Genomic DNA, 26,833 nt, shown 5'->3' with positions numbered 1-26,833 from the left:
GGCAAAAGAGGAACGTGTATGCTTCCCTTGTTGACATGACACACAATCTAAAGACTGAAGGCCGGATAAAAGAGGAACCATTTTCTGCAACTTTGAAAGACTTGGATGACCAAGGCAACTGTGGATAAGTTGTGGAGATTCTGTGAGAGAGAGTGCCACTGAAGGACGAGGCACATCCAGATAGTAAAGCCCCTGTGACTCACGACCCACTCCAATCATTTCCCCCGTACCCGGATCCTGCACAGAAACAGAATGGTTAGAGAAAGTAATGGTGCAAGTGAGGGAGTGGATCAACTTACTAATAGAAATTAAGTTATAAGGGATGCCAGGAATGTAATAAACAGATGTCAAGGCCAAGGTAGAGGTCGGACGAGCTTGTCCAATCCCACGAACTGGAACTTTGGTTCCATCCGCAAGGGTAAAAGAAGGTAAATGATCAGAATAGGTAAGAGATGTAAAGAGTTCCTTGTTACCACAGAGATGATCGGTAGCACCTGAGTCAAATATCCAAGTGCCAAGTGATGTAGAATGAGAAACACAAGCAACGGGATTACCAGTATATGGTTGAGACTGAGGAGAAGCCTTCTTAAGAAGAGTTTGGAGTGCAGCATAGTCCGCAAGTGAGAGAGAAACTGAACCAAATGATGCATTGTCTGACTGAGCTATATTCGCAGCAAGAGAGGTAGAATCCTTCAGTTTGGAAGATGTAATGGGCCCAATATTAGTAGAGATGATTCCTGAGGAAGTTTTGACAGGAGGACAAGAAGAGTTAACCTCCGAGAGATCAGTGGACGCTGCTGCCATTTAAAAACAGAATATAAAAGTTGTAAACGAAGGCAATCGATATCCAATCAAGGAGAACCACGCGTCTAAAGTGAGACCCACAAAGAACCAAGCACAGATCCGGAAAGAGGAGAAGAAGGCGAGAAGTTCTGTCCAAGAACGGCCGGAAAAAGCCGCCGGAATAGTGCCCACGCGCCGGCAGAAGGTGGCGCGTGAAGCCCACGCGCAGAGAAAGACAGGAGGCGCGTGAGAGCGCGTGACAACTCCGATGGTGGCCGGACTTCCACAGAGCAGGTCGCCGGGAGGGTGATGTTCGCGTTCGTTCCAGACTGAAATCTCGCCGGAAAAGTACTCCGGCAGCCTGAACAGTGGCTGATGGTGGTTCCGGTGACTGTTTGGGGATGTGGACACGTGCAGGAGAGGACTTACAGTCCTTGATGGCTTGCCGGAAGGACGCACGACAAAGAAAAGATGACTCCTAAGCAGTGGGCTTAGGTTTTAAAGCGAAGAACAAGATTTCTAAGCGGAAGCGAGGGTTCCTAGAACGAAATAGCTCTGGTACCAACTTGAGATTAAAGAATAATTGTATATTGAATAATCACATGGTGTATTACAATGTACAAGAGCTCTCTATTTAAAGAGACTAAAAGACCTAATAGGTTGAGCTCATACGATGTGGGACTATATATATACTGAACTATTTTACAACTATTCTAACACCAATAAAATGAAACTAGAGTTCATATATACACTATATAACTATGACTGCAAATAACAGGAATTATAAGTTCACTAAGCATACCACCCATGTTGCAGATCATCAGTTGCAATATGGAAATCGAAGTAAACATATGTTCCCTGTTCATATTCATCTGTTGCAACTTTTGGCTCTTCATGCCGTTGAAACCACGTGTTATACTTACGGTGATATCTCCAAGACTGCTTCTTTAGCTCTTTTGCAGCCAAATATTGTTGGTAAGTGTTCTGCAGAAAATAATGGATGTAAGCTCACTGACTGAATGAAAGTAATACTAATAACACAAAAAGTCCGTGTACCTGTTGAAAATAAAATGCAAAGAACAGGGTATCAGTGCCAAATGGTTCCAGACCTACTCTCTCCCAAAAGGCAGGATTATTAACAACAGATGACTGAACTTGAGGATAACTAGAAGGTGTTATCGTTGGTTGCCTCTGCTTACCAAAAAAACATAAGGAAAAGAAATTAACTTCTAATAGGTTATTGAATAAACATGCGGATTAATATTGTAAGAAACCAATTCGACCTAACAACTTATGCTAATAGGAGAAGGTCATATGAATGGCTTTATATTTCTCTAATATGTATCCTCATAAAAGAGCTTATTGAACTTGAAAGAGTGGATAATACACAGACTCATCTAATTGTGTTAAGAAACTCCACAATATCGACTATAATAAAGTGGGTGGCGGTGAAGAACGAATTCAAGACCACTTCTCTGATACCGTGAAAAAAATTAATAAAATCCAGTAACTTAAGGTGATAGGTGAAGACTACATTAATAGTTTTGTATTTTTCTAACAAATATAATTGGAAATGCATACAGGAGTATAGGTCCTAGGACGTTCTGAGTCCTTGGGTTGTGGAAGTTTGAAGTGAGCCGCCTCAAGCATTTGCAAATTATATAATTGATCACGCACTCCACCAGAATTCACAATTGATCCATTAAAGTTATCACCAAGAGCTCCAAGTCCAAGGTCGGCAAAACTTCTACCTATAACACCAAGGTTACTGCTGCGTTGATTGGATTGTAAAGGTTGGCCAGGAGACAAATCAATATCTCTAGAAGTCTGAGCAGGCTCTGCAAGAGAGGGAGACACTGCTGCCTGCAGCATAAAAGACAAACAGCCAACTTAAATCATTAATGAATTATATATATATATATATATATATATACACATACGGGCGCGCGAGCACACACACACTACACTCCTCTACATCATGCTCACACATGGATCAAAATAGGAAGTTCGCTATCCACAAAGCAGGATAAGTCTAATAAGTCAGTTCGACCCAATCCATATACCCCTCATCAGTTTAAATGCTTAAAGAACTACTAATATTGAGTTGATCATCTCGCTTTCAAAGCAGGTGCCATCTATAATTAATTTGTTCACCTGTAACAACTAAGGGCGATAAAACAGATAGTAGAAATAGGCCAAATATGCACGTGTGGTCTCTCTGTGTCCTTCAAGGCTTCAAATATATTTACCTATTTTAGATATACGACCTTCTTAGGTAGACAGTGGTCAGGATTGAAAACGTAGTTTTTTTTTTGTCCATTTCTTGGTCACCTAATCTAAGGAGTCAGACTAGGATGTCTGACCCACTGGCTTTCCCAGCTTATGAACCCAGGGTTTACTAATGCAAAAATCAGATGCATTACAAGCCAAGTTTAAGCAGAAAACATAAGTGTATGTGTGCGTGTGTAAATATACACTTCAGCATGTTGTAACAGAATATGATAAGATAATATATATCATAAAGAATATAAACGCCTAGGAGTTAATCAGCATACAGGAGAATCTACAACATATGTGGATTTCAATTCATCTTCATCGATGAAATTCTTGCCAATCCCAGTACTAGCAGTAGATTCACTCCCCGAATCATCAGGAAAAATCTGCTGTTGCTGCACTTCTTCAACCTTGGAATTGCCAATATCTGCAGAATACAAATATTAGCATAGCTTTTATAATGACAGTATAGAGATATGGGGGTCTGTATTCTGACACATTACAGTAGTTCCTGTTGTACCAAATTTTTATCACTATTCTGCTATTTTGTTAGCTCAATTAGTTAGCTGAGTGACTCATTGCTGAGTCATCAGTAGGTCTATATATAGTGACTGTATCAGAAGCTTTTGAATCTGTTTTTTGAATTCCACAAAAGCCTGAATATGATGTGTTTCTTTCAGGTTCTCTTCCTCTCTCTCCCCCCCAAACTTTCTCTCGTTTTCTTGATGTTTTCCACACAATTCTAATAACAAAAACTACAATATACCCCCTCTTTCACAAAAATAACAATTTTGGTATATTTTTCTAATCTGACGTAGTTATTATATCCTAATTAAAGCTGCATTCATATATTGAACTTGATATTACTACAATGAACATAACAGTAATTTGCAAATTAGATTCAGAACCTACTAGGGCATGTCTAGATGTTATTTCTGCTTGACTAACCAGAGTACAATGAACTGCTAAAAAAATAGAACATTTCATGATATTGACATTTCAGATTTTTTAATTTTACGTTCTGCTTTCTTACATAAAATAAACTCCAAAAATAGTATTTTGTATTTACCATGAAGGAACATATAGCCTATGTAGCACTGATACCGACACGGGACACGGGATGCGATACGACACGACATTCCGACACATTAACTCTAAAAAAATTAGATTTTGACACGTTCGGGCACGTTTTGATATTGAATAATATTTTTAATTTATGTTGCGTATATTATATTTAATATTCAATAATTTAACAAAAAAATAAAACTAAACTTATAATACCTATTAATTTTGTAAAGAAACATAAGATATCACAAATATTTATATTAAATTCAATAAAATAGTAATAGTAATCCAACGAATCTAATAGTTAGAACTAAAAATGCAACGCAATGCAACTTTTGAACCTTTTTTTGAGTTTCTACAACGCGCGTTGAAGTGTCGGAGTGTCAGAGAGTGTTGGGAAGTGTCGAACACGACACATTGGGGTTTTTGAAGTGTCGGTGTTTCATAGCATATAGCCACACATTTTTAAACAGAATAATCACTTTTTATTTTTGTAAATATTCTTATCAGGAGTTCCTTATTCCTAATTTCCACCCTTCTGGATAAAAATTGACATTTTAGAAAAATTATCAAAATACCTATATTAGAATTGAGAAAGAACTGGCATAACTCTACCCCAAAAGCTAGATCAAGGGGATTGGATTGTTCAAGTCATTACAAGAGGTACTTTGGCCCTATAACGAACCGATGTGGAATCATAACATAATCCCTCACGCTCAGGACCAGAAATCAGGAGTGTGAAATTTGTAGGATTGATCATCCACAAGTGGTCCAACATTATGAGTAGGATGGGCTTTGATACCATGTCATAAACTAGCTCACATAAAGGTTTAAGCTATTATGTTAAATTACATGAATTATTTTATACTTATACAACATCTCTATCATGTCCCTTTACATAAGAGTCATTTGGGCTTACAGCATGAATCAATGTACAGGTCCACCTTACTTGTCCTTAATTTCAACTTTTTGTTTCCTAATTTAGAAGAATGAGGTGGCAAGGATTGAGCTCTTAATCACTTCATTGTAGAGACTTTGATAATGGCAGCAATGAGGAAGGTGAAAGGTGCACTAAATAACAGGAGACAAGATGCAAGGATAAGTGCAGTGAACAGATAAATGGTTCCAAGAGGAGACCACGACAAGAGAGACAATTAATTGGAAGAAAGAAAATAATCACAGAAATAACGTGGAGATCCACGTTTTAGCTACTAAATAGCGAAATAGTGATAAGGCCAAACTGCATTTGGGCAAATGCGGAGTTGGTGCCAGTCATAGCCAACACAAGTCACCAGCAAAATGATTGCTCAGGAAAAGTCACCACATTCGTTAGTGCAAAAGAGAGACATACCAACACCTTCCAATTTTCTTCCCTAGCAAAGGGAAAAAAGTCACACAGAAGCCAAAACAATGACAATTCAGAGCTAACACAAAGAACAACCCAAACATGTCAAACCTGACACAGACGGAGAGGAAAAAAGAACATGTAAGATCTGACCCCAAACAATAAAAAGAACACAGCCAAATAGCCACTAGAAGGTGGTGAATAAAGGTGATGGGGGCTGGACCTGACCGGAGATGTGCGTCGAGGCAAACAACGGTGCAGGTGGAAGGAACAGGGGTATCACTTGCTCAAGAAAGGCCAGCTGCACAGATTCCAGTTATCGATTGGATGAGGTGAAACCAGATTATGAAAGAGACAATGTTTCGGACAAAGGTGATAGCAGCTGAAAACAGTCAGATGCACTCTCACGCACTATTAGAAGCTGAAGTACGCTGCGAGCTTGAGGTCGCACATGGAGACTCTAATGGACAAAAATCTAGGGTTACAGTGGCCAGTTTTTGTGCAATGCCAATAAGAAGAAAATCATCTTGGATAGAAATTAGAGCTCCAAATTTAAGCGAATCGGCAACAAAAAAGTGACAGGACAAGTCATGAAGGATGGTAGTGGTACCACTTTAATACCATATTAGAAACAGACCAGGCCTAACTCAACCCCAAAAACTAGCTCAAGGAGTGAAAATTTCCTCAAGACATTATAAGAGGTACTTTGCCTATGTATCCAATCCAACTGATGTGAGATCTTAACAAACCCCTCTACACTCACGACTGGACATCTGGAGTGTTAAGTTTACAAGAATGGACATCTACAGGTGGCCTGACATCAGGATTGGGATAGGATTTTGTATAATGTCATCATTGTCATGAATGAACTCTCCCAAAAGCTCAAGCTATTACACAAAAGCACATGAATGGTTTTGTACTTTCATAATATCTCTAAAAATCTTCAACAAATCATACGAATGAATAAGAGTAACACAAAACATACCTGCATCTTTAGAAACAACCGACATCAATGGCTGTTGGCTAGATGGGGAATGGACTGAATTAGGTGGCAGCGGTAATGAGGTAGAAGAAATAACAGTGAGACCTGGTGACTGAATTCCAAGTCCCGCGCCAGATTGAGATGAAACAGATGAGCCTTGAGAATTAAACTGCACATATAGTAGCATGTCATGCAAAAAGCAAAATATATTTTTATGTTGTGGAAAGAAAGTTCAAACCAAATTGAGAAGAAAAAGATGAGCTTCAAAAATTAAACTGCACATATAGAAAAGAAAAAAAAAATACATATATATATATATATATATATATATATATATATATGCTCATTGTAGAAAGAAATCAGGCTATATGATGAAGCTGTATATATCATTTAACAAAAAATATAACTGTGATCAAGTTAATCACAGAAAAGAATATATATATGCAAGCAAAACCAAAGAGAAAAATAAAACATTTAGAAAAGGCCAATTACAAATATTTTAAACATTAAGTGTTATCTCAAAGGAAAATTCTACAAGAAAGCTATAAGACTGGTGACGCTTACTGGTAGACAATGTAGGGAAGTCAAGTATCAAGAAGAAAAGGATAACAGAGACTTGCTATAAATAACCAATTCAACTCAAAAGTTTAAACTGATGAATGAGGCCACATTACTAGTTATATATATCTCTAACACGTCCCCTCACACAAGAGCCCATTGAGCTTGAAGGGTGGACAATGCACATGCCCACTTACCTATGCTAAGAAACTCCACAAAACTTAATTAATTATTAATTAAATAGGGAGTAGTAAGGATCGAACCCATAACAGCAAGGCTCTGATACCATGTAAATAACTAATTTAACACAAAAACTTAAGCTGATGGGTTAGGCTACAATAATGGTTGTATATATCTCTAACACTTGCCTAAGGTGCTTTGGCCATGTGAGAAGCAATAGATTCAATGAATAACAGAAGATACATAAACATTACATCACCTTTAACCTAAGCTAGTTGGGGTCAATGGTCAATAAACACAAATAAAAAACAAAAAAGAGATTGAGGGAAAAGAAAAATAAACAAGCGAAAAAAATAAATAAATATAAAGTAAAAGGACTAAAAAGGACAGTTCGGAACATAGGAAACCATAGCTCTACCAGTCCACAATACTAGTATATTTACTCCATTCCTTCCAAAGACAAAGTACTCCAATCTTTTTCCTACTCCATTATATTACCAAAAATGCACAACTAGACCAGTATGAACCTAAACACACAATTTCCAACACTTACCCTCGAGTTAAAGCTTACTAAGCTTTAGGCTTGTTGCAAATGACTGTTTTGAATATGAAAAGTAATCAAACAATATAAATCTTGACTCCACAAAACAAGGAAGGATAGGTAACTCAGGAATGCCGAAGAAGTTAGAGAGATGACCATTGCTCGAAAGCATCTCAGCAGGATGGCTAGAATAAGCATCATTCTGAAGCGCTAGTTGAAATAACGCAAGGAAGAAGAGACTTTGTTGGAATGATACCAACATCATTAACATAGACAATACCTTTATCCCAAACTAGTTAGGATCGGTGGCAGATGAACCCAAATGAAAAGTACAAAAAGATTGAGAGAAAAAGATAAAAATAAAATTAAAAATAAAATAAAATATATATAACATTATCCATAAAAAAAATTGCAGTAAACAGTTAAAAGAACAAATAAATTAAAATAAAGTGAAAATAAAGATATATAAAAGGACAAAAAAGAGTAAGAAAGTAAAAATAAAAAATAAAAATAAAGAAAGAGGGGCAGAAAAATTAAAATAAAAAAATACATAAATAAATAAATAAGAGAAAAAGATTAAAATGAAAAAAAAATAAAAGAAAAAAAGGGAGGTAACGGAAGAAAGTGAGGGGAGATAAAGAGGAAAAGAACAAAAAAGGGGATCATCTCATAAGAAGAAAAACAGGTCTAACCCTCCGCTAAGCTAATAGCTTTTCTTCAATTCGTCTTAAGACGCACCATCCGTTATTCTATATCTCACTCCATTAAATCTTGTTTTACTACCTTTCTCCAAGTAAGTTTTGGTTTACCTCTTCTTCTCTTTGTATCAAGCTCTTGATAACAAACTTTTGTTCTTACGGGAGCATCCAAGGGTCTTCTCATTACATGTCCAAACCACCTCAATCTATGTTCTCTCATCTTTTCAACTACGGTACTACCCCTAACTTTTGTCGAATATCTTCATTTCTTATCTCATCCATCCTGGTTACTCCTATTTCATGCTCATGTTGACTACGTGTTGGCCAACATTCAGCTCCATTTAACATTACAGGTCTTATAGTTGTTCTATAGAATTTTCTTTTTAGCCTAAGGGCTATTTTGTGGTCACACCAAAACCCTGATGCACTATGCCATTTTCATCCACCCTACTCTGATTCTATGATTTACATCCCATCAATCTCTTCACCTTTTTACAAAATTGATCCCAGATATATAAAAGCATATTTCTTGAGTACCTCTTGTCCAAGCAGATGCACGAAATCTTGATCTTCATCTCTTACTAGGGAAAACTCACACTTCATATACTCAATCTTGCTCTGTCTTAACTTAGACTCCAACGTACTTCTCCATAATTCTAGTTTTATATTAACACTAGTCTTGGTCTCATTAATGAGTATAATATCATCTACAAAAAGCATACATCATGACACTTCCTCTTGGATATCTTTTATTAGTTAATTCATAACTAGGGCAAAAACATAAGGAATTAGAGCAGAACCTTGGTATATACCTACCGTGAAAGGAAAATAACTTGATGTTCCATTATAAGCTATCACACATGTAGTAATACCATTATACATATTCTTGATTGCATCTACATACTTTGATGGTACTATTTTCTTCTAAAGAAATCACCGCAGAACCTTTCTTAGAACCCTATCATATGCTTTCTCAATATTTATAAACACCATATGTAAATCCTTCTTTTCTCGATACCTTTCCATTAATTGTCACATTAAGAAAATGGCTTCCATGGTATATCTTCCTGGCATGAACCCAAATTGATTTACAAAAACCTTGGTCTCTCTCCTTAAGCAATATTCAATAACTCTCCCATAATTTCATAGTATGGCTTATATGTTTAACGCCTCTAAAATTAGAACAATTCTGAATATCTGCCTTGTTTTTGTAAATAGGTACAAGTATATTTTTTCACTATACATCAGGCATCTTATTTGTTTGGAGAATCGTATTGAAAAGATTGGTCAGCAGGGACATTATTGAGTCCCAAAGCTTTACTACCCTTCATCATCTTTAAAGCCTCCTTAACTTCTTGTTCTTTGATTCTGCGCACAAATCTTCTATTCAAATCATCATAAAAGTACTTCAAATCCACCTCGCTCTTATCGTATCCCTATTAAAAAGCTTGTTAAAGTAGTTCATTTTCCTTGCTTTTACTTCTGTATCTCTTACCAAATGTTATTTATTTTCATCCTTGATGCATCTAAATTTGGTTAAGATTTTTACTTTTCTTATCCCTCATTATTACAAATTTATGTATACCTTTATCACCACCCTTACTCTTTAAGATTTTTATACAAATCGGCGAAAACCTTGCCTGTAGCTTCTCGCACTACTTTCTTTACATTTTTTCTCACCAATCTAAACTTTTGCAAGTACTCATCATTAGGTCTTTTATGCAAACATCTAAAACATTCCTTCTTGTGTTTAATTGTCTCATGCACCTCTTCATTCCAACACTACGTTTCCTTTGTTTGAAATTCATTCCCCATGCTTTCTCCTGACACCTTTCTTCCCACATTTTGGATACACATAGCCATCTCATTTCACATTTCATTTGATCCTCCATCAAACTGCCATGGTCCTTCATGAAGAATTTTTTCTTTGAACTCTATCTGTTTCTTCTCATTTAGCTTCCATCATCTTATCCTTGGTGCCTAAGAACTCTTCCACATTTTATGTACTTTGTTTGACCGAACACCTAGAACTACGAGCTAATGTTATGTAGTGACACATTCTCCAGGGTAGACCTTATAGTCATATGAGGTTCTATCTTCTCTTCTATCCAGAAAAAAATCAATCTGGTTATGATTTTGACCACTATGATATGTGATTAAATGTGACTACCTTTTTTCGAAAAAAAGATGTTCGCTAGCATCAAATAATAAGCTAGTTCAACGTTTAAGATATCTTCTCCAGCTTCATTTCTCGTCCTATAGCCATAAACTACATAAATTCTATCAAAACCTCCATTATTTTTACCAACATGACCATTTAGATCTCCTCTTATAAAAATCTTATCTTGCCATGGTATCCCCTCAAAACCTCCTCCAAATCTTTCCAAAATTGGTTCTTATTGTTTAATTGCAATCCAACTTGGGAGGCATACACATCGATGAATTCTATCAAAACCTCCGTTATTTTTACCAACATGACCATTTAAATCTCCTCCTATAAAAATCTTATCTTGTCATGGTGTCCCCTCAAAACCTCCTCCAAATCTTCCCAAAATTGGTTCTTATCGTTTAATTGCAATCCAACTTGGGAGGCATACACATCGAGGATATTCAAAATTAAATCTCTTACTACAAGCTTAACCAAAATTATCATGTCGCCTTTTCTTCTGACGTCAACAACTCTATCTCTGGAACTTCTATCAATCATAATCCCAACACCCTTTTTAGTCTTGTTTATACCTGTGTACCACAGCCTGAAACAAGTACCTTCCACTTCCTTAACTTTTTCCCCAACCCACTTAGGTTCTTGCAAGCAAGAAATATTCACTTTCCTTCTAGCAAAAACATATGCTAACTCCCTCAATTTACCCATTAGGGTTCCTATGTTCCAGCTTACCAATCGCATCCTTAACCCTTGGGCATTTCTTGCCCGCAACACTCACCATCTACGTGTTGGAATGATCATCAGCGGAAATGTCCCCGTACTAAAGATTATCTTCCAAGTTCAGCAAGAAAAACATTTGGAAGTCACAAAGCACAAGAAACTTAGGAGTTCCAAAAAGTAGAAATTGAAATTGAGGTCGATGTGTATTATAGCCATAGAGAAATCATTGTTGGCATAACTCATTGGTGAGATAGGAGAAATCACCATTGGTATGATTCGCAATAGGAAGCTGGTGTAAATCATAGTCAAATTATTATTAATTCATCATCGTATGACTCATCGGTAAGAAAAAAATCACAAGCAGGAAGAAAAGGAACTAAAATCAGCGGTGAGATGACGCAAGCAGTTGTGCTGAACCAAGAAAGCTTCAGAATTGCACTAGAAACATAAAAATCGGCATTGACCAGCCATAAATAGAAACCACAGAAGCAGACAACAATAGTAGAAGACAAAAGACAAAAGGCAAGCCAAAATTAGAAAAACAGCCCACCCAGCACAAAGATTGAAAAGTCATGCAGAAAGTCAAGAAACCAGACCTTAAAAACATCACAAATAGGAAGCCAAAACCATCAAATCAACTTGAAAACAATTTCAATAGCTTCAACCTCGCGTTCAAACACATAGCCAACTGGAAATCTCCCTAAAAATCAATTAGAGGCCAACCTTCGTGTTCAGGCTAGTTTGTGGCCACCCACATTCAACAGATCCATCCTATGATGAAACTCATGTCAACATGCACTTAGGAATTGCAAACCAGGGAGTTGGGTGTTGTGACGCGGCCAATCTTCACACCAAAAGCATTGTCGGACGACAAGGAAGGAGAGACACCACCAGAAAAAAGGAGGGGCAACGCACGAAGGATCCATCCGAGGGACTGCAAGGGTGGTCAGATCGTGGCAATGGTTACATGTGGATCTAAATAGTGTTGGTTGGATGAAGTGAGGTCAAATCTAGGGTAGAGGATAGAAGGTTGAGTATTGTGAAACAAACGGTGGCTGGAGATTGTGCTGGACCTCCTGGACATGCCACCACACGCAACGGCTGAGGTGGTGTGTGGATCCAAATGCTGACAAAAGGAAGACGCGTGGAAGATTGGTTTGGCCAGGAACCGCTAGGTATGCGCCACTCTAGATGAGACGAGTTTGATGGTATGGTCGACGCACGACAATGGACAGAAGCTAACAGTGGCGGGCTTTGACTCAGCTTGGAGCAATGGATGATGTCAGCCTCCTAAAGCAGGACGGCCTAGATGAGACTTTAGATTCGGGAGTTTCTTGATCTGATTTCTGGTCATTGGAAAAGTTGACGAGCATAGAAATGTTGCCAGAAAGAAGCTTGGTGGGACTGCCTCATCGATATTGACACCTGGTGAGGAGAGAGGGATTATTGACAATAGGTGGCCGAAAGGATAGCACAACCAGAGAGCCCACAAAAACAGAGTGGAAACATAAATTCTGAAAGAATTTTGTCATCGATGGGCAATGCGTCCATCAGATAGACATAGAACGGGGTTGCATCTTGCTAGTATCTGATTCCATATTGATTAAGGAGGAAACAACATATTTGGTGAAATTTGTGTATCAACTACACAAAGGAGAGAAGATTATAAAGCCAAAAATGTACAATAAACCTAGGTAAGTATGAACCTAGACATTATTTACATGGTTTCCAACAAAACCCAATTGCATCGATTGATTCATATAGCCAACCCAATTAGGGGGATAAAAATTGTTTATTGTTGCTAAAATGAGTTTTGGAGGTCTTGACCAATGTTATTAAACCGGCTCGGACCGGGCGGTTCAACCCAGAAACTGGTGAACTAGTCCCCGATGCAATTCGAGTTTGTTATCAGATCAATCCTGCTACTAAACCGGTGTCGCCCGGGTTTGACCGACCGAGTTTGTAAAAACCCGTGAACCAACGAGTCAGCAACAACCCGGTCAACAACAACCAAGACATCACCAGCAGCCAAATTTTACGTCAATCACTACTTTTGTATGGTTTATAAGGCTTTTTGCAGTGTACATTAAGGCCGATGTGGGACTTCTTAGTTTTTCTTTCGATATTTTGTTTTAAACTTGCGCAAACTTATTCCTTTCGTGGTTGAGTCATCTAGGTATAAAGTTGTTCATCACATATCAGAATCAGGAAACAAAAATAATCATGAGAAATCAAACTACGAAACAATCTACCTTTACTCTTTCTTGTTGTTCATCTTTAAATGCAGCTTCTCCATCCAAATACAGCTGCAACCATAGTAAATTTCAAATTCTGCCAGGAGCTCATTTATTTCTTCTGCACATCTATCTTGTTCACTTATCTTATATTCTAGAAAACAATTATGAACCATATTGCTTTTTGGAATTGGGTGAGCATATGGTGTTTGTGAGTGAACTGAAAGATAATTACTAGAGCTAGAAGCTTCTTGAATGTCAGTGATGGAACATGCAAGAGCATCACTTTGTTTCAGTGGCTTAAGAGGCGCATTTTTACTTTGTAGTTCCCTTTCACATTTTGAAGAAGCATTTCCATTTCTTTCCGCAACTCAGCCATCTTGCCAAGCTCATTTTTACTTGCTGCGATCAGATATAGAAAACCACAACCAACTCCCAGCTTCAAAGAAGTATCATTCCCATGTAACTGTCCTGCTGGGGCTTGTTTAAAACAAAATTATGGCTAATTGTGATAGATATTAAATGTTTAAGGATAGGAAAAGTATTATATATTTGTTTGATTCTTTGTTGGATAATGGTGTGTAAGTTATTATTTTTCATATTAAAATATTTGAAACTAGTATATGCTTTATGGGTATTTGAGTATGTTTATAGTTTTTTTAATATGAATTATAAATTTGCATACTTACCGGGTCATGCGGTTCAACTAGTGGGTCACCCAATGACCCAGTGCCTCAACCGGGTCAATCCCCGGGTCGAGTTTAATAACATTGGTCTTAACAATTTAAACTTTTCCTATTTTATTAATGCTTCATAATTCAACCATAATGAGAGGTTGTAAATTTAAACTCTGTAAAACGAAATGGGGCTCTTATTTTTCTCCAAATTTTCTTTATCATTCCTAGAGAAGCAAAGATTAAAAATCCACTTCCAAATTTACTTGCAATCATATCAAGAAGCACAAAGTGTTTACAGTGAAGATCCCAAGGAGAAATTGTATGACTAAAAAATACTAGAAGAAATGTATGGATTGCATATTTAGGCTACATTTTTCAAGGATCCCTGACAATGCAAAAAATCGAAATGAGGCGGTCAATTCAAAACAAACTAGAAGCATGGATGTAATTTTAATTTTCTAATCACAACGATTACATTAAGAGTTATTAACAAGAATGCAATACATTTTTTGAAGAGACAGAGGAAAGGAAGAAACTGTCGCAAATAGGGCTTTTGGCCCACAATGAATCTTCAAATTATAGGTAAAAGAACCCCAAAAAAAAAAAAAAACAGAGAAATAGCACCTGCTGCAATAGAGGATTTTGTTGCTGAGCAGAATACTGCTTATGATTTCCTCCAGCTAGAGAAGACATATTTAGAAGGGGCCCTTGTTGCTGCATTTGCTGCAACTTCTGCAAATACTTTTCCCTTTGATCAGGAGTTATTTCAGTTCTTCCACGAATCTGGCCCTGAAGTTAAAATGAGTAAGTCCCCTCAAAGGTATTACGTAAACATATAAAACAACAAAATACACAGGATATGTTCCACCTCCTGAAATTCCTTCTTTGTTATTACAAAAGTACTAATTAGTGTATTATGCTTCTAGTCCCATTCTGCATTGTTGTATTATGCTTCTAGTCCCATTCTGCATGTCAGAACAATGCATTTCTAACTAACTAAAAATCTATAGCTTCACAAACCCATCATTAATGAAAAAGAAAAAATAAGGTACCTATATAAAGCAACCTAGTTGTAATGGTACAACTGGGCTTAGAACTGAAACAAAAAACAGTATTTGATATACCACCTACGTATGTATGTATCTGACATATACTATATGTGCACCCATGTAATTATGTCGCATGTAAATGCATTCATGCATCATACAATCTTATGTGCTTACATACATACTTGTCCACAGAATGCATTGCTGCATATATAAATAGCAGAAGCACAGATCTTAAATGAATGGAAGACCACCAAAGCCACTAAATCAAGCATGAAAGATCTCAATTAAAGAAATTCATCACATGGCTAATGAAATGGTCTTTTAGTTCAGACTATGATCATACAGCTGTGGTGGTGAGCACCAGTCTCCTACAATGATAAACCAATCAATTGTTGTATACAAAATTCATTTTAGATCTCAATTAAAGAAATTCATCACATGGCTAATGAAATGGTCTTTTAGTTCAGACTATGATCATACAGCTGTGGTGGTGAGCTCCAGTCTCCTACAATGATAAACCAATCAATTGTTGTATACAAAATTCATTTTGAAATATGCATATTTGTTCTACTGTTCTAGAAATATCCACCAATATCATTGGATTCCATACAGATACGTTAAAGCACGGGATATTTTTATATATCAACACATGTATACTTTAGCGTGTCTCCTATGTGAAAATTTATCTTTAAGGTACTCAATATTATATGACAGGTAGTACAATAAAATGAAAAGAATAATGTACAATAAACTAATGATGGCTTTCAATTTAACTACCTATAGGTATGACTCGGTTTATTAAAAAAATGGATTCTAGACTTCAGTCACACACACAGGTTCAGTATTTAGCGAGATTTTGATCGGAGAAATGGAGAATTTGATATCCTTTTATGCCTCTCAATAACTAAATGAACAACAACCAATAGTATAACACAATCTAATTGCACATAATTATTTTCTTTGCTATTGTCCATTAACAAACATTACAAATCTTTCTTTGGTTTGAAACCATATAAACAACTTGCAATCAATACAGCTGAATACAAGAAAATTCCAAGTTAGACCAGCAATAAATAACGCAGTCATATAATTGAAGAAGAAAATTAACCAACAGTTCCCACTTTAAATTCAACAAATCAACAAAATGAATGTGGTGGGTGAACCATTAAAGCAAAAGAAGATTCAAGACAAATATTTACCCCCTCATTCTGATTCTGGAAGGGGCTTGCAGGTCTCCATGGCATCCCTGGAACTGCCGAAGGGGAGAAAACTCTCCCAGACACAGCTGCAGCTTCATTAACATTAGAGTCAACAGAGGCAATTCCATCATTAGCCTTTGCAACCTGAGGCGTGATCATTCTATTATTTAGGGGGGATACAAGTGGCTGCACCATCCCATTGCTTCCAAGTCTATCTTCAGCTACCAATATGTTTCTCTTAGTTATTTCAGAGGCTGAAGGGACTGAACCAGGGGCCGCATTGCTGGAAACCATGTTACCAGAAAAAAGAGGGACATTAGTTGTTGCTTGATTTGAAAGGGAGTTTCTGCTGACATTCCTTACAAGTGCAGCATCAGAAAGCGATGGAAATGGTCTCCGCCCAGGGAAGCTATTAATTTCTTCTTCCTTCATATTGGTAGACTGATTTACAGAAGATGAAGGACTGACAGCACTATTAATCTCCAAGGGACTCCAAACTGAATTTGAACCAGGCATAACTGATGCAACAGCCGGCCCACTGGACAAGTTTTGTACTGGAACATTTGTAGAAACAGGAGTACCAAGATTCCCTGCTGGTGTTGAGGTAGGAGAACTAACTACACCACTTTTAGGAGGTGGAGTTCTCGCACCAATGTCAGAATTGCTATCTTGGGAAGCTGTATCATCAGCTTGCTCCAGGACAGAAGCATCTTGATCATTAGAAGTCAGAGTTTCCTGGAAAGGGAACCATCAATAATGTTTATCAACTTAAATGGCACCTAACAAGGATGAAGTCTTTTTATCCCCTTAACTGGTGGTCTGGTAATTCAGCCACATGCACTTGGTGATACTATAAACATGATCTAACCTTTACTAATATTTTCAATAAGGTAACATTAGATCAATATGCCATCAGAGAAATTGCTAAACTTAGAGTATCCAGTACCATATGTAACATTGATATTGTTAAAAGTGGGTTGAAACTACTATTTTGAGTATTTTCTTCATTTCATAGGCATACAATTTTTTACATTATTTTTCTTAAGCTATTCATCACTTTGCAATGATATCCTATGATACAATACCAATAACAACAAGTATCTCGTTTGACAAATATAAATCAAAATTCCAGTAAACTTGGAGTCGAATACACATATCCTTAACCAAAACTGATCAGAACTTGTATAATGCATTACTTATCATCATTGCAAGCCATCAAATAACAATTAGAGGGATAAAATAAGCCTCCTTTTAGCAACAAAATATCTTTTGCAGGCATATCATTGAGGAAAATAAACTGCATATATGCATAAATATCCCAGTAAAGATTTCTGAAATCCTTACTTTTCAATTTTCAATAACTTTGGCACATAAGAAATATTTTCTGGTCACAGAAACAAGAAATACATACAGATGTCTGTGATGCTGAAGCTGATGCTGATGGTACTGAAGGAGGCTTAAAGCTAAGCACAGGTGCCACCTGTCAGAAAAGATAATAAATTAGGAATTCCTATAGAGAAAATTTCTAATGTCAGCATAAAATATGGATTGCAACAAGTCATCACATCTAGGTCAGAGGGTTGCAACCAAAAGGTAATAGATGGGCAGAAAAGGCATATATATATATATATATATATATGTATGTATATATATATATGTATGTATGTATATATATATATGTATGTATGTAAAACATACCCTAAGCTAACTCTAAAAACAAATATATTAGCATTAGAAAACAGATAAACCAATATGGCATGGAGGGGAAAATTTATGAGCACACAAATTAATTCATATATCCCAACCCCATACCACAAATTTATTGTTGAGATATATAAAATCATTAATGTAACCTCACCCAATAGCTTAAGTTTTTGGGTTGAATTAGTTCTTTACATGGTATTAATGCCTCGGTGTACCGCCCATACCACAAATTTATTATTGAGATATATAAAATCATTAATGTAACCTCACCCAATAGCTTAAGTTTTTGGGTTGAATTAGTTCTTTACATGGTATCAATGCCTCGGTGTACCGGGTTCGATCCTCACCGCCTCCCACTTTCTTTCTAATGGAATTTCTTTCTCCGCACAGGTAGGTGGGCCTGTGTATCGTCCACCCTTCAAGCCCAGTGGGCTCTCATGTGAGGGGGCATGTTGAGGTATATAAAATCATTAATGTAGCCTCACCCAATAGCTTAAGCTTTTGGGTTAAATTGGTTCTTTACATTTATAAATGCATCAGTATGTGTTAGTGTGTGGCTGTGCAGCGCTCTGTATTTGCAACAAAGCAATAACAATTAAACAAATACCTTAGCAAGACCAGGGGGAATTATAACTAGATCTTCAAGCGACTCCACCTTGTCTAAGGGTAATTGACTGTATAGCTCATCGACATCACTGAATTCTTCAAAGTCTTCCTGTAAAATAAAATGAAAAATGGAAATGAAAGAAAGCTAATACAATTTCATATATTTTTCTTAGTATCAACCACGAAAGACTCTCTGGAAGGACTAAACAAAAGGGTAGATATATCAACATTTACTCAGTGATAGTGATTGACTTTTCAAAGCAGAACAGCAACAGTAAAAGTTCCAAAAAACAAACCTGATTACGCTCTGCATAGTCATCCAGGAAATCTTTGACATCATTAACCTGCTCAGGACTTAATTCATCATTATCTAGTAGCCTCAAGATTAATTCACATTTCTTTATATGAGCCTTGTGCCGAGTAATTGATGTCTCTAGATGTGTCTGAGAAACAAAAGAAACATTTGAATAGCCATGAGAAAGATATACCATCAGTCCCTTAAAACGTATTTGCTTTATTTCATACCAATCTGGGTGGCTTGCTCTTTCCTTTCTTAACGGAAAGCCCTTCAAGCTCAGCTTCAAAGCTATCGATTTGAGACTCTAACTCCCCGACCTACTCAACATTTAAGAAAATAACATTCTCCAAACAAGATATAAGTATGCAATTCAAACTAATATAATATCCTCTATATAATACACCATTTTATAGACACCCCAATGAGAATCATGAGGAAAATAGGCACTTGACAGCATTGTTAGGAAAGCAAATTTTAAGAACAAATTCGAAGTAATAAATTTCCATCAGTGGAAAGGTCTCTTAACAGTCAACCTGCATTATAAACTTTATCATATTGCAAGAATCATCAAATACAAAGCAACCACGCTGATCATTTGCCTAACACGATTAAGTTATATTAAGGCATGCAAGCTATTCATGCAACAAGTAATTGCTGTACTATGGGCACAACAAAAGCAAAGCTGATAGTTATTCATAGCAACTGATTTCATACCACATTGTTCAACCAATCCCTTGTCTCTGATTTAGCCTTCTCTCTAGGATCCTGTCACAAAACATTGAGAATGAGATACTCTCAGCCCATAACAGACATAAGCATAATCATAATACACCACAAAAAGCCCAAAGTAAAAAACTTAAAACAAGTATATTTCCCAAGGTCAAAGACTCACAGTTTTAGGTTGTTGAACCAAGCCTTCTTTGGAGAATGCCTTGGTCTTAGTCTCCTTTTCACAGATCTTGAATCTTTCCATTTCACGCTCAATAAGCTTGCGTGCATCCACCAGAGCCTGCTCATATGAGGCACTAACCTACGTCATGATCAGTCAAAAGAGAAAACATTGTCAAATTCAAAACAAAGAAGTTAAAATCCACACTTAATCATGATGTGATTACTGATTGCTCACCATCAAAGAACAATAAACAATTTGCTCCATATGAACCATAATATGCATCATTAAAATGTAATTATAGGAAGGTATATAAATATTGTAATTAGGACAGTCAGTTGTGAAGGATGAAGTCTCACACTAGTAATTTAGTATTATGTGTATAATAGAGCCTCCGTTGTGTAATTCAAACACATGGATTCATCATATCCCTCTCATTTTCTCATTATTCAACATGATATTGAGAGTCTGACGAGAGGCAACTCTAGTCCCTAATTTGTGCTTAATTGATGGACCCACTGTTCATCGGCTTCAATATATTTCTGGAAATTGTGTAGTCCATCCATCTTTCGATGTCTCTTGCTAGGTAGCCCTTTTGGCAACCATCTTAGCCATCGTCCATCACATCTCCAATCACCACCATCAATGTTTTCCATCCCAAAAAAATTTCAGGCGAGATTTCTGGATAGTGTCCTAGCAATCTGAATCACCTCATCAAACTCAGCCTATGCATGGAAGTTTATGGCCAAGCAAGTCAACCACGCACAAGTTTTCTAGTCAGCAGCGCATCTGTCCAATCAGGAACACACATGATAGAGTGACATCCCTTTTCCTGCTGCACAAGATCTAATCTGCCCTATCATCCCCGTTTGTCCCCTGATCTGCATAGCTCTGCACTTTCCATTACTGTTTGGAGTTCTCTCGTCATTATTCATTGTGCTCCATTCCTTTTCCTCTATTGTCTCGCTTGACATATGGCCAAATCTAGTTCTTCTACCACTCCTAGGGATGTTTTGAAGCATAAAGCTATCATTTTCAATAACTACCATGGCTGAATATAGTTCTTCTACCACTCATAGGGATGTTTTAAAGCCCGAGGCTCTCGTCAATAATTATGTCCATGTCCCTCTCTCTATGGACAAATTGGATGGTATGACATTTGGGCTTCTGACATTAAACTTTGCCTTTCTAGGCAAGATTATAAATACCACCTCATCCAATGGCTGACTCTATTCTCGCTATTAAGCGAAAGCCAAAGATTATAAAGACCACCTCATCCAATGGCTGACTCTATGCTCGCTATTAAGCATCCTAAATGGATTAAAGTTGATGCCCAATGGTGTAGCATTATTAAATCAACTATTCATCCATCTTTGATGCAAATTTTCCAAGCACGCATGACTTGCAAGTCCATTTGAAAGCAAGCCAGGGACTTGTACACTAATAATACTTAGTGTCTATCACGCCTTGACGATTTGATGGCCTTATGTCTGCATATTCAAGGAAGATAAAACGGATTCCCCATGACTTTAATGAGCTCCTTACCCCAGCCAAGACACCAGTAAAGGAACTTGAGCAATGTGTTAGAAATAATATAATATTATATAGGATTGCATTATTTATTATTCTGTTATTCTAGCAGGTTATTTGGGCTTGGCCCATTAGGTCATTTAACCTCTTTAAATAGAGGTCTTTTGTATCGTTCTATACACAATTGAATACAATACATTCATACATTATAATTTAAATACACAATCAAGCAGCATTGCATATATCCTCTAACCCAGTCTTTCATGAGAGGACCAAACATATAGAAATTGACTGTCACTTTGTCAGAGAGAAGATTCAATCAGGAGAGATAGAAACAGCATTTGTCAATTCCAGTGATCAACTTGCAGATGTTTTCACCAAGGCTCTGAGAGGTCCCCGAATAGATCATATATGTAACAAGCTGGGAGCTTATGATATATACGCACCAGCTTGAGGGGGAGTGTTAGAAATAATATAATATTATATAGGAATGTATTATTTATTATTCTGTTATTCTAGCAGGTTATTTGGCTTGGCCCATTAGGTCATTTAACCTCTTTAAATAGAGGTCTTTTGTACAGTTCTATACACAATTGAATACAATACATTCATACATTATAATTCAATGGAGTATGTTTCTCATGTTGATAACCCTCCTTTATGGTTTTCCTTTGGAGTATCCTGCCAACAATGATCATATTTTGCCTGATTTTGCTTGGTCCTCTTTGCTCCAGATCCTATCCAACCATCCCAATGAGCCTGACATGCCTCCTTCTCTAGTTGATTCCTATGTCCTTGTCTCTTAGGGTATTGGTCATAGTCATAAGTCCAACAACAATCATTTTTAGCACACCCATTGCCACCTAATCAATCATTCTATTGACAAGTGTTGGGTTCGGATCTTTATGGCTGCCCTCCTTGCTAGAGATGGCAAAACGGGCTCGGCTCGGCAGGCCAACCCGCCCCACCCGCTAAACGGGACGGGGCGGGCTTAGTTTTTCAACCCATCTGAAAAGCGGGGCGGGCTCATTTTTTGGCGGGTTGATGGCGGGCATAGGCGGGCCGAGGCTGGTCAGTGTAAAATAGGCTCGGGCTGGCGGGCCAACCCGCCCAACCCGCCAAACGGGGCGGGGCGGGCTAACTCATTTTTTGGCGGGATGATGGCGAGGCGGGGCGGGGCAGGCTGCCCACTTTGCCATCCCTACTCCTTGCACAGCCAACCTTGCCAACTCCAGTTGCAGAAGATGACTTTCTTAAATGCAACGAGGCACGCTAGGCCTTCGGTTCCACTACCTCTATTGCGCACACAGATAATTCTTTTGCTAGTCACTATTAATCATAATCCCTCGGTCCTTGGGTTATTCATTCCAGTCCTTGGTCCTTATTCTCCTCCCTATCAACTTTTGGCTACTTTCCCACTATCACCATTGCAAATTGTTCTCAAGTAAAGTCTTACGGGGTTAGCAGCGCCCATCCTATTCCTTCACTTACAATAGATAATGTGTTTTATGTCATTACTATTAGTACTCCCTTTAATCTCCCTTACATTAATCATTTAATCCGTTCTCTTGATTGTCACATTTCCTTTACTAGAAATTTTTTTGAAGGACGTGTTATGGGAGGACAATTGCCATCAGCTATGAGTCCAAATGGCCTTTACTAGTTGATAGGTAACAATAACAGAAAAGGAAATAGGGAAGAAACAGGGAAGTAAAACATCTCCAAAATTTTGTGTATTAATGCAAATCAATAGCCCAATACAATATAGTGAGTATATGAGCTTAGCATTGAGAATGAAAATGGGAAGAACAAGAGAAGAAAAAACATAAGAAACATTGAGAAATGAACACCCAGAGCAATTAGAGAGGCTTTGGTTCTCTCCCAAACATAGCCAAGTCCAAAATCTTCCAAAAGTACCACTAACTTCTTCTCACCACTATTAGGGGGAGCAAGGGCACCCTTGTTGACTTGGGAACTTGCCAACTAACATATTACTAGTTTGTTGCTGAATGTTCTCACCATTTTGAGTGTGGGCCCTATTAACAATCCAAACTTTTCTATTTTTATTTCTAGTATACATTTCAGGGGGTTGGGTCATATTTATACTCCCCCCGGGCCCCGGCCCGCCCCACCACAAATTGAACCGTATTGTCTTCAAGGTGGAAGTCACTGTAAAGAACCACTTTAACCCAAAACCTTAAGGTGTTGGGTAAGGGCCTTTTTAATGATTTATATTATTCACTAACACACCCCTTCACGCAAGAGCCCTTTTGGCTAGAAGTATGGATATTGCGCAGGCTCAATTTTTGGTTTACCTTTTATGCTTTTTATTTTAATTCCACTTTAAAGTGGGGGCCGGTGAGGATCGAACTTGTGACCTTGTAGTCACTCAAGCTCTGATACCATGTAAAGAACCACTTCAACCCAAAACCTTAAGGTGTTGGGTGTGGGCCTTTTTAATGATTTATATTAGTCACGGAACAGCTTTGAGATAGTAAACTCAAAAAGTGGCAGATGCTTCCATTTAATGAGAGCCTCCAATACGTCACAACTAGTCTTCCTCCACTGAAGTAACTCCTCAGGTTCCATCACTAATTCCCATTCTGCAGTCAGCATAGGAGGCAAGGAATAGGAAGTAGCATTAGGTGCGATTGCCTTTTTGAGAAGTGAAACATGGAAAACTGGATCAACTTTACTCCCATCTGGCAACAACATCTTATATGTAGCCTCCCTTATCTTTTAACTAATTAGATATGGGTCATAATATCGAGGCCTAAGTTTTTCATTGGAACGAGCGGCAAGTGATTTGAGACTGTATTCCTACAATCAAAGATAAACCAAGTCACAAACTTGAAATTGAACATCCCTTCTATAAGTATCAGCTTGACACTTCATCTTGTTCTGTACCTGAATCAGATGGTCATGCAATTCATCCAGAATTGAATTCCTCTCAACCACCAACTTATTAAAAACTGCATCTACTTCAAATGGGGGACTGGGATGTCCTACTACTTCATTCTAATTTTGATGATACCTAGACTTCAGGTTCAATTTTGAAAACACCCTAGACCCTCCTAGCTCATCCAATAACTCATCCACAACTAGAATTGAAAACTTGTTTGGGATGGTAAGCTTATTTTAAACTCTATAATCCACACATACTATCCAATTCCCATCTTTCTTACTTACCAATATCGTTGAACTTGAATAAAGGGCTAATGTTATACTTTATTAACTGATGGGCCTCTTCAGCCATATGATAGGGTGTACAAACGAAAGGCCCATAAAGGAAAGGCTGAAGGCAACACAAAGTTAGTTACAAGATTGGACACGTGGCAAGCTGTGAATGGGGAAGGGAATATTGGTGGTGAAGAGAGTGAAGGAGAGGATTCAGAATATAAGTTAGTTAGTGGGGAATGAGGAGGGCATGGATGAATCTGAAAAGGGTTTGGGTGCACTGGGAATAGAGTACCAGCTGCTGTATCAGGGGAGTAGTGATTCTTCTCTCAATCGGATAGTTGATTGAGGGAGAAGGTGTCTCTTAATTTCTGTCTTTTAATTACTGTCTTTGAACGTTTGTACTGTCACAAGTTATTGTCACGGTGGTGAGATAGCTTGAATTGCCATTAATAAAAGTGTGAATTCTGAGTCATTATTGATTGTTATTGGTTCCATAGTCAGTGGAGTCTGTGATTTTCTGTAACTCTTTCTGTAATTCATTTTGGGTACCAACATTAACCTATTAAAAAACAAATCATTCACCAATTTCTCTATCTCGGATTTTTGGTAAAGGGGATACTATAAAGCCTAATGTTCGGCACTTGGTTCCCGCCGGGTATCAATGTAATTGCATGGTCACAACTTCTTTCTTGGAGAAACTCCTTAGGTTCTTAGAACATACCTAAGTACTATTCAAGTAACGAGTTTAATTCCTCCCACACAGCTTGGTTAGCTTCTTTGACTCCTTGAGTAGTACCCATATAGTATCCTTGACCCTCTTCTGAAAAAGCCTTGGCCATGGATTTGAGAAACGCCACTACACAAGATAAGGATGGTTCTCCTTGGATCATCACGTCTGTGTCAGCATATTTATATTTCAAGGTTCTCTCCTTGAATAGTCCTTATCTCTCCCAGCCCAAATACCCAGCCTAATCCAAGCACAATATTTGCCCCTCCTAACTCAAACAAATATAAGTCTTGCTTGATTAGAATCCCTTGCAATTCTTCATATAGGGCATTTAAATCTAAATCCTTTTTAATGTTTTCGAACAAAGTTTTTCTTTGTCTTCCTTTGTATGATCAACTCTTCTAACTAGGGCTTCTATTGGTCTTATTCTTACTTATTCAAATTGCTAGACATAAAACTTTTCATCTGTCTTTGAGTTGGTTCAAGATATGGTTTAAGAGCCTCTATAACCATATAAATTGTAAGACGAGCCTCATTACTCTCATTCTTCTAGATAAAAGTTAAATTTCAGATTGCACATGTGCATTTTTCATGCTTATGAGAGAATTAGTTAATGATCCAAATCATTTCAGATACCATTCTATGCCTAATAATATAACATACGATAACATAATATGCAGCATAAGATAGAAAGAAGAAAGAAGGGAAAGAAAAAGAAAAAGTAAGAACCTTCTTATCCTTGATCTCACTGGACTGAATCCAAGTCTTAATCTGGTCTCTATACCTCTGCAGCTTCTTAATCTCCTTCTTCAAGTCAGCCTCGAATTTCTCCTTCTGGTTCGCATTGTCCGTGTCGTAAACCTAAACCCGAGAGAAACCACCATTGATTCACGTGATTTTGTCGGAAACAGTGGAAATCAAAAACGAAGAAGAAGAAGAGAAGGACCTTATTCCAAATGCTATCGAAGACCTCGACGCCTTCTTGGACCTTCTTCAGAACACGATCTATCTCCCCCTGAAGCTTTCGACTCGCACCCATTTCCGCAGATTCGAGATGTCAAGCTCCAATGAAATTATAGGGTTTCTGCAAATTCATTCAACTTCTTCAGCTTTCTGTATCTTCCAGTTCTCAATGATATAACACGGCAAAAAAAATTAATTTAGTGCTTTTTTTAATAAAAAATTAAGTAGTTGTTTTGAAAATAATTACGAAAATGTAGTCACACGTGTTCCAATAGAGAGACACGTCCATGTGGGGCGTGAACCACATGGGAAACACGTTCAGGCGTGATTAGAAGAGAGACACGCTCAAGAGGGGGCGTGACCTCCCTGGTCTATAAATACTCCATTTTTCACTTTTTCTTCATTTCATCCTTCACTTCCTCTCTCTAAACCACTCCTCTAACTTTTCTCTACATTTCTTCCGAAGT

General features: G+C 37.5%; 1 protein-coding gene across 4 annotated transcripts in view; it reads right to left on the bottom strand.

Annotated features, from left to right (window-relative positions):
- LOC133299787 (general negative regulator of transcription subunit 3-like) overlaps positions 1-26,531 on the bottom strand; it is a 31,032-nt gene extending 4,501 nt beyond the window's left edge. Inside the window, exons 1-16 of one of the 4 annotated variants that reach the window (XM_061499268.1) lie at positions 26,350-26,531; positions 26,133-26,264; positions 19,970-20,107; positions 19,792-19,842; positions 19,305-19,394; positions 19,076-19,222; positions 18,781-18,888; positions 17,881-17,949; positions 16,470-17,204; positions 14,846-15,010; positions 13,563-13,616; positions 6,453-6,618; positions 3,339-3,484; positions 2,365-2,646; positions 1,840-1,974; positions 1,586-1,767 (exon numbers count right to left, since the gene is read on the bottom strand). In XM_061499268.1, coding sequence (XP_061355252.1) covers positions 1,586-1,767; positions 1,840-1,974; positions 2,365-2,646; positions 3,339-3,484; positions 6,453-6,618; positions 13,563-13,616; positions 14,846-15,010; positions 16,470-17,204; positions 17,881-17,949; positions 18,781-18,888; positions 19,076-19,222; positions 19,305-19,394; positions 19,792-19,842; positions 19,970-20,107; positions 26,133-26,264; positions 26,350-26,442 — 2,693 coding nt within the window. In that variant the 5' untranslated portion in view covers positions 26,443-26,531. Of the gene's footprint in view, positions 1-1,585; positions 1,768-1,839; positions 1,975-2,364; positions 2,647-3,338; positions 3,485-6,452; positions 6,619-13,562; positions 13,617-14,845; positions 15,011-16,469; positions 17,205-17,880; positions 17,950-18,780; positions 18,889-19,075; positions 19,223-19,304; positions 19,395-19,791; positions 19,843-19,969; positions 20,108-26,132; positions 26,265-26,349 lie in introns of those variants that run through there. The other 3 variants (XM_061499269.1, XM_061499270.1, XM_061499271.1) reach the window with 3 other exon arrangements.
- Positions 26,532-26,833: the final 302 nt, after the last annotated feature.

Source organism: Gastrolobium bilobum, unplaced genomic scaffold (assembly GCF_033153095.1).
Source record: "Gastrolobium bilobum isolate Gb01-03AN ecotype WA unplaced genomic scaffold, APGP_CSIRO_Gbil_v1 utg20899, whole genome shotgun sequence".
Classification (NCBI taxonomy): domain Eukaryota; kingdom Viridiplantae; phylum Streptophyta; class Magnoliopsida; order Fabales; family Fabaceae; genus Gastrolobium; species Gastrolobium bilobum.
The sequence above is the reverse complement of the archived record's forward strand: the minus strand, read 5'-3'. Positions and strand labels throughout refer to the sequence as shown.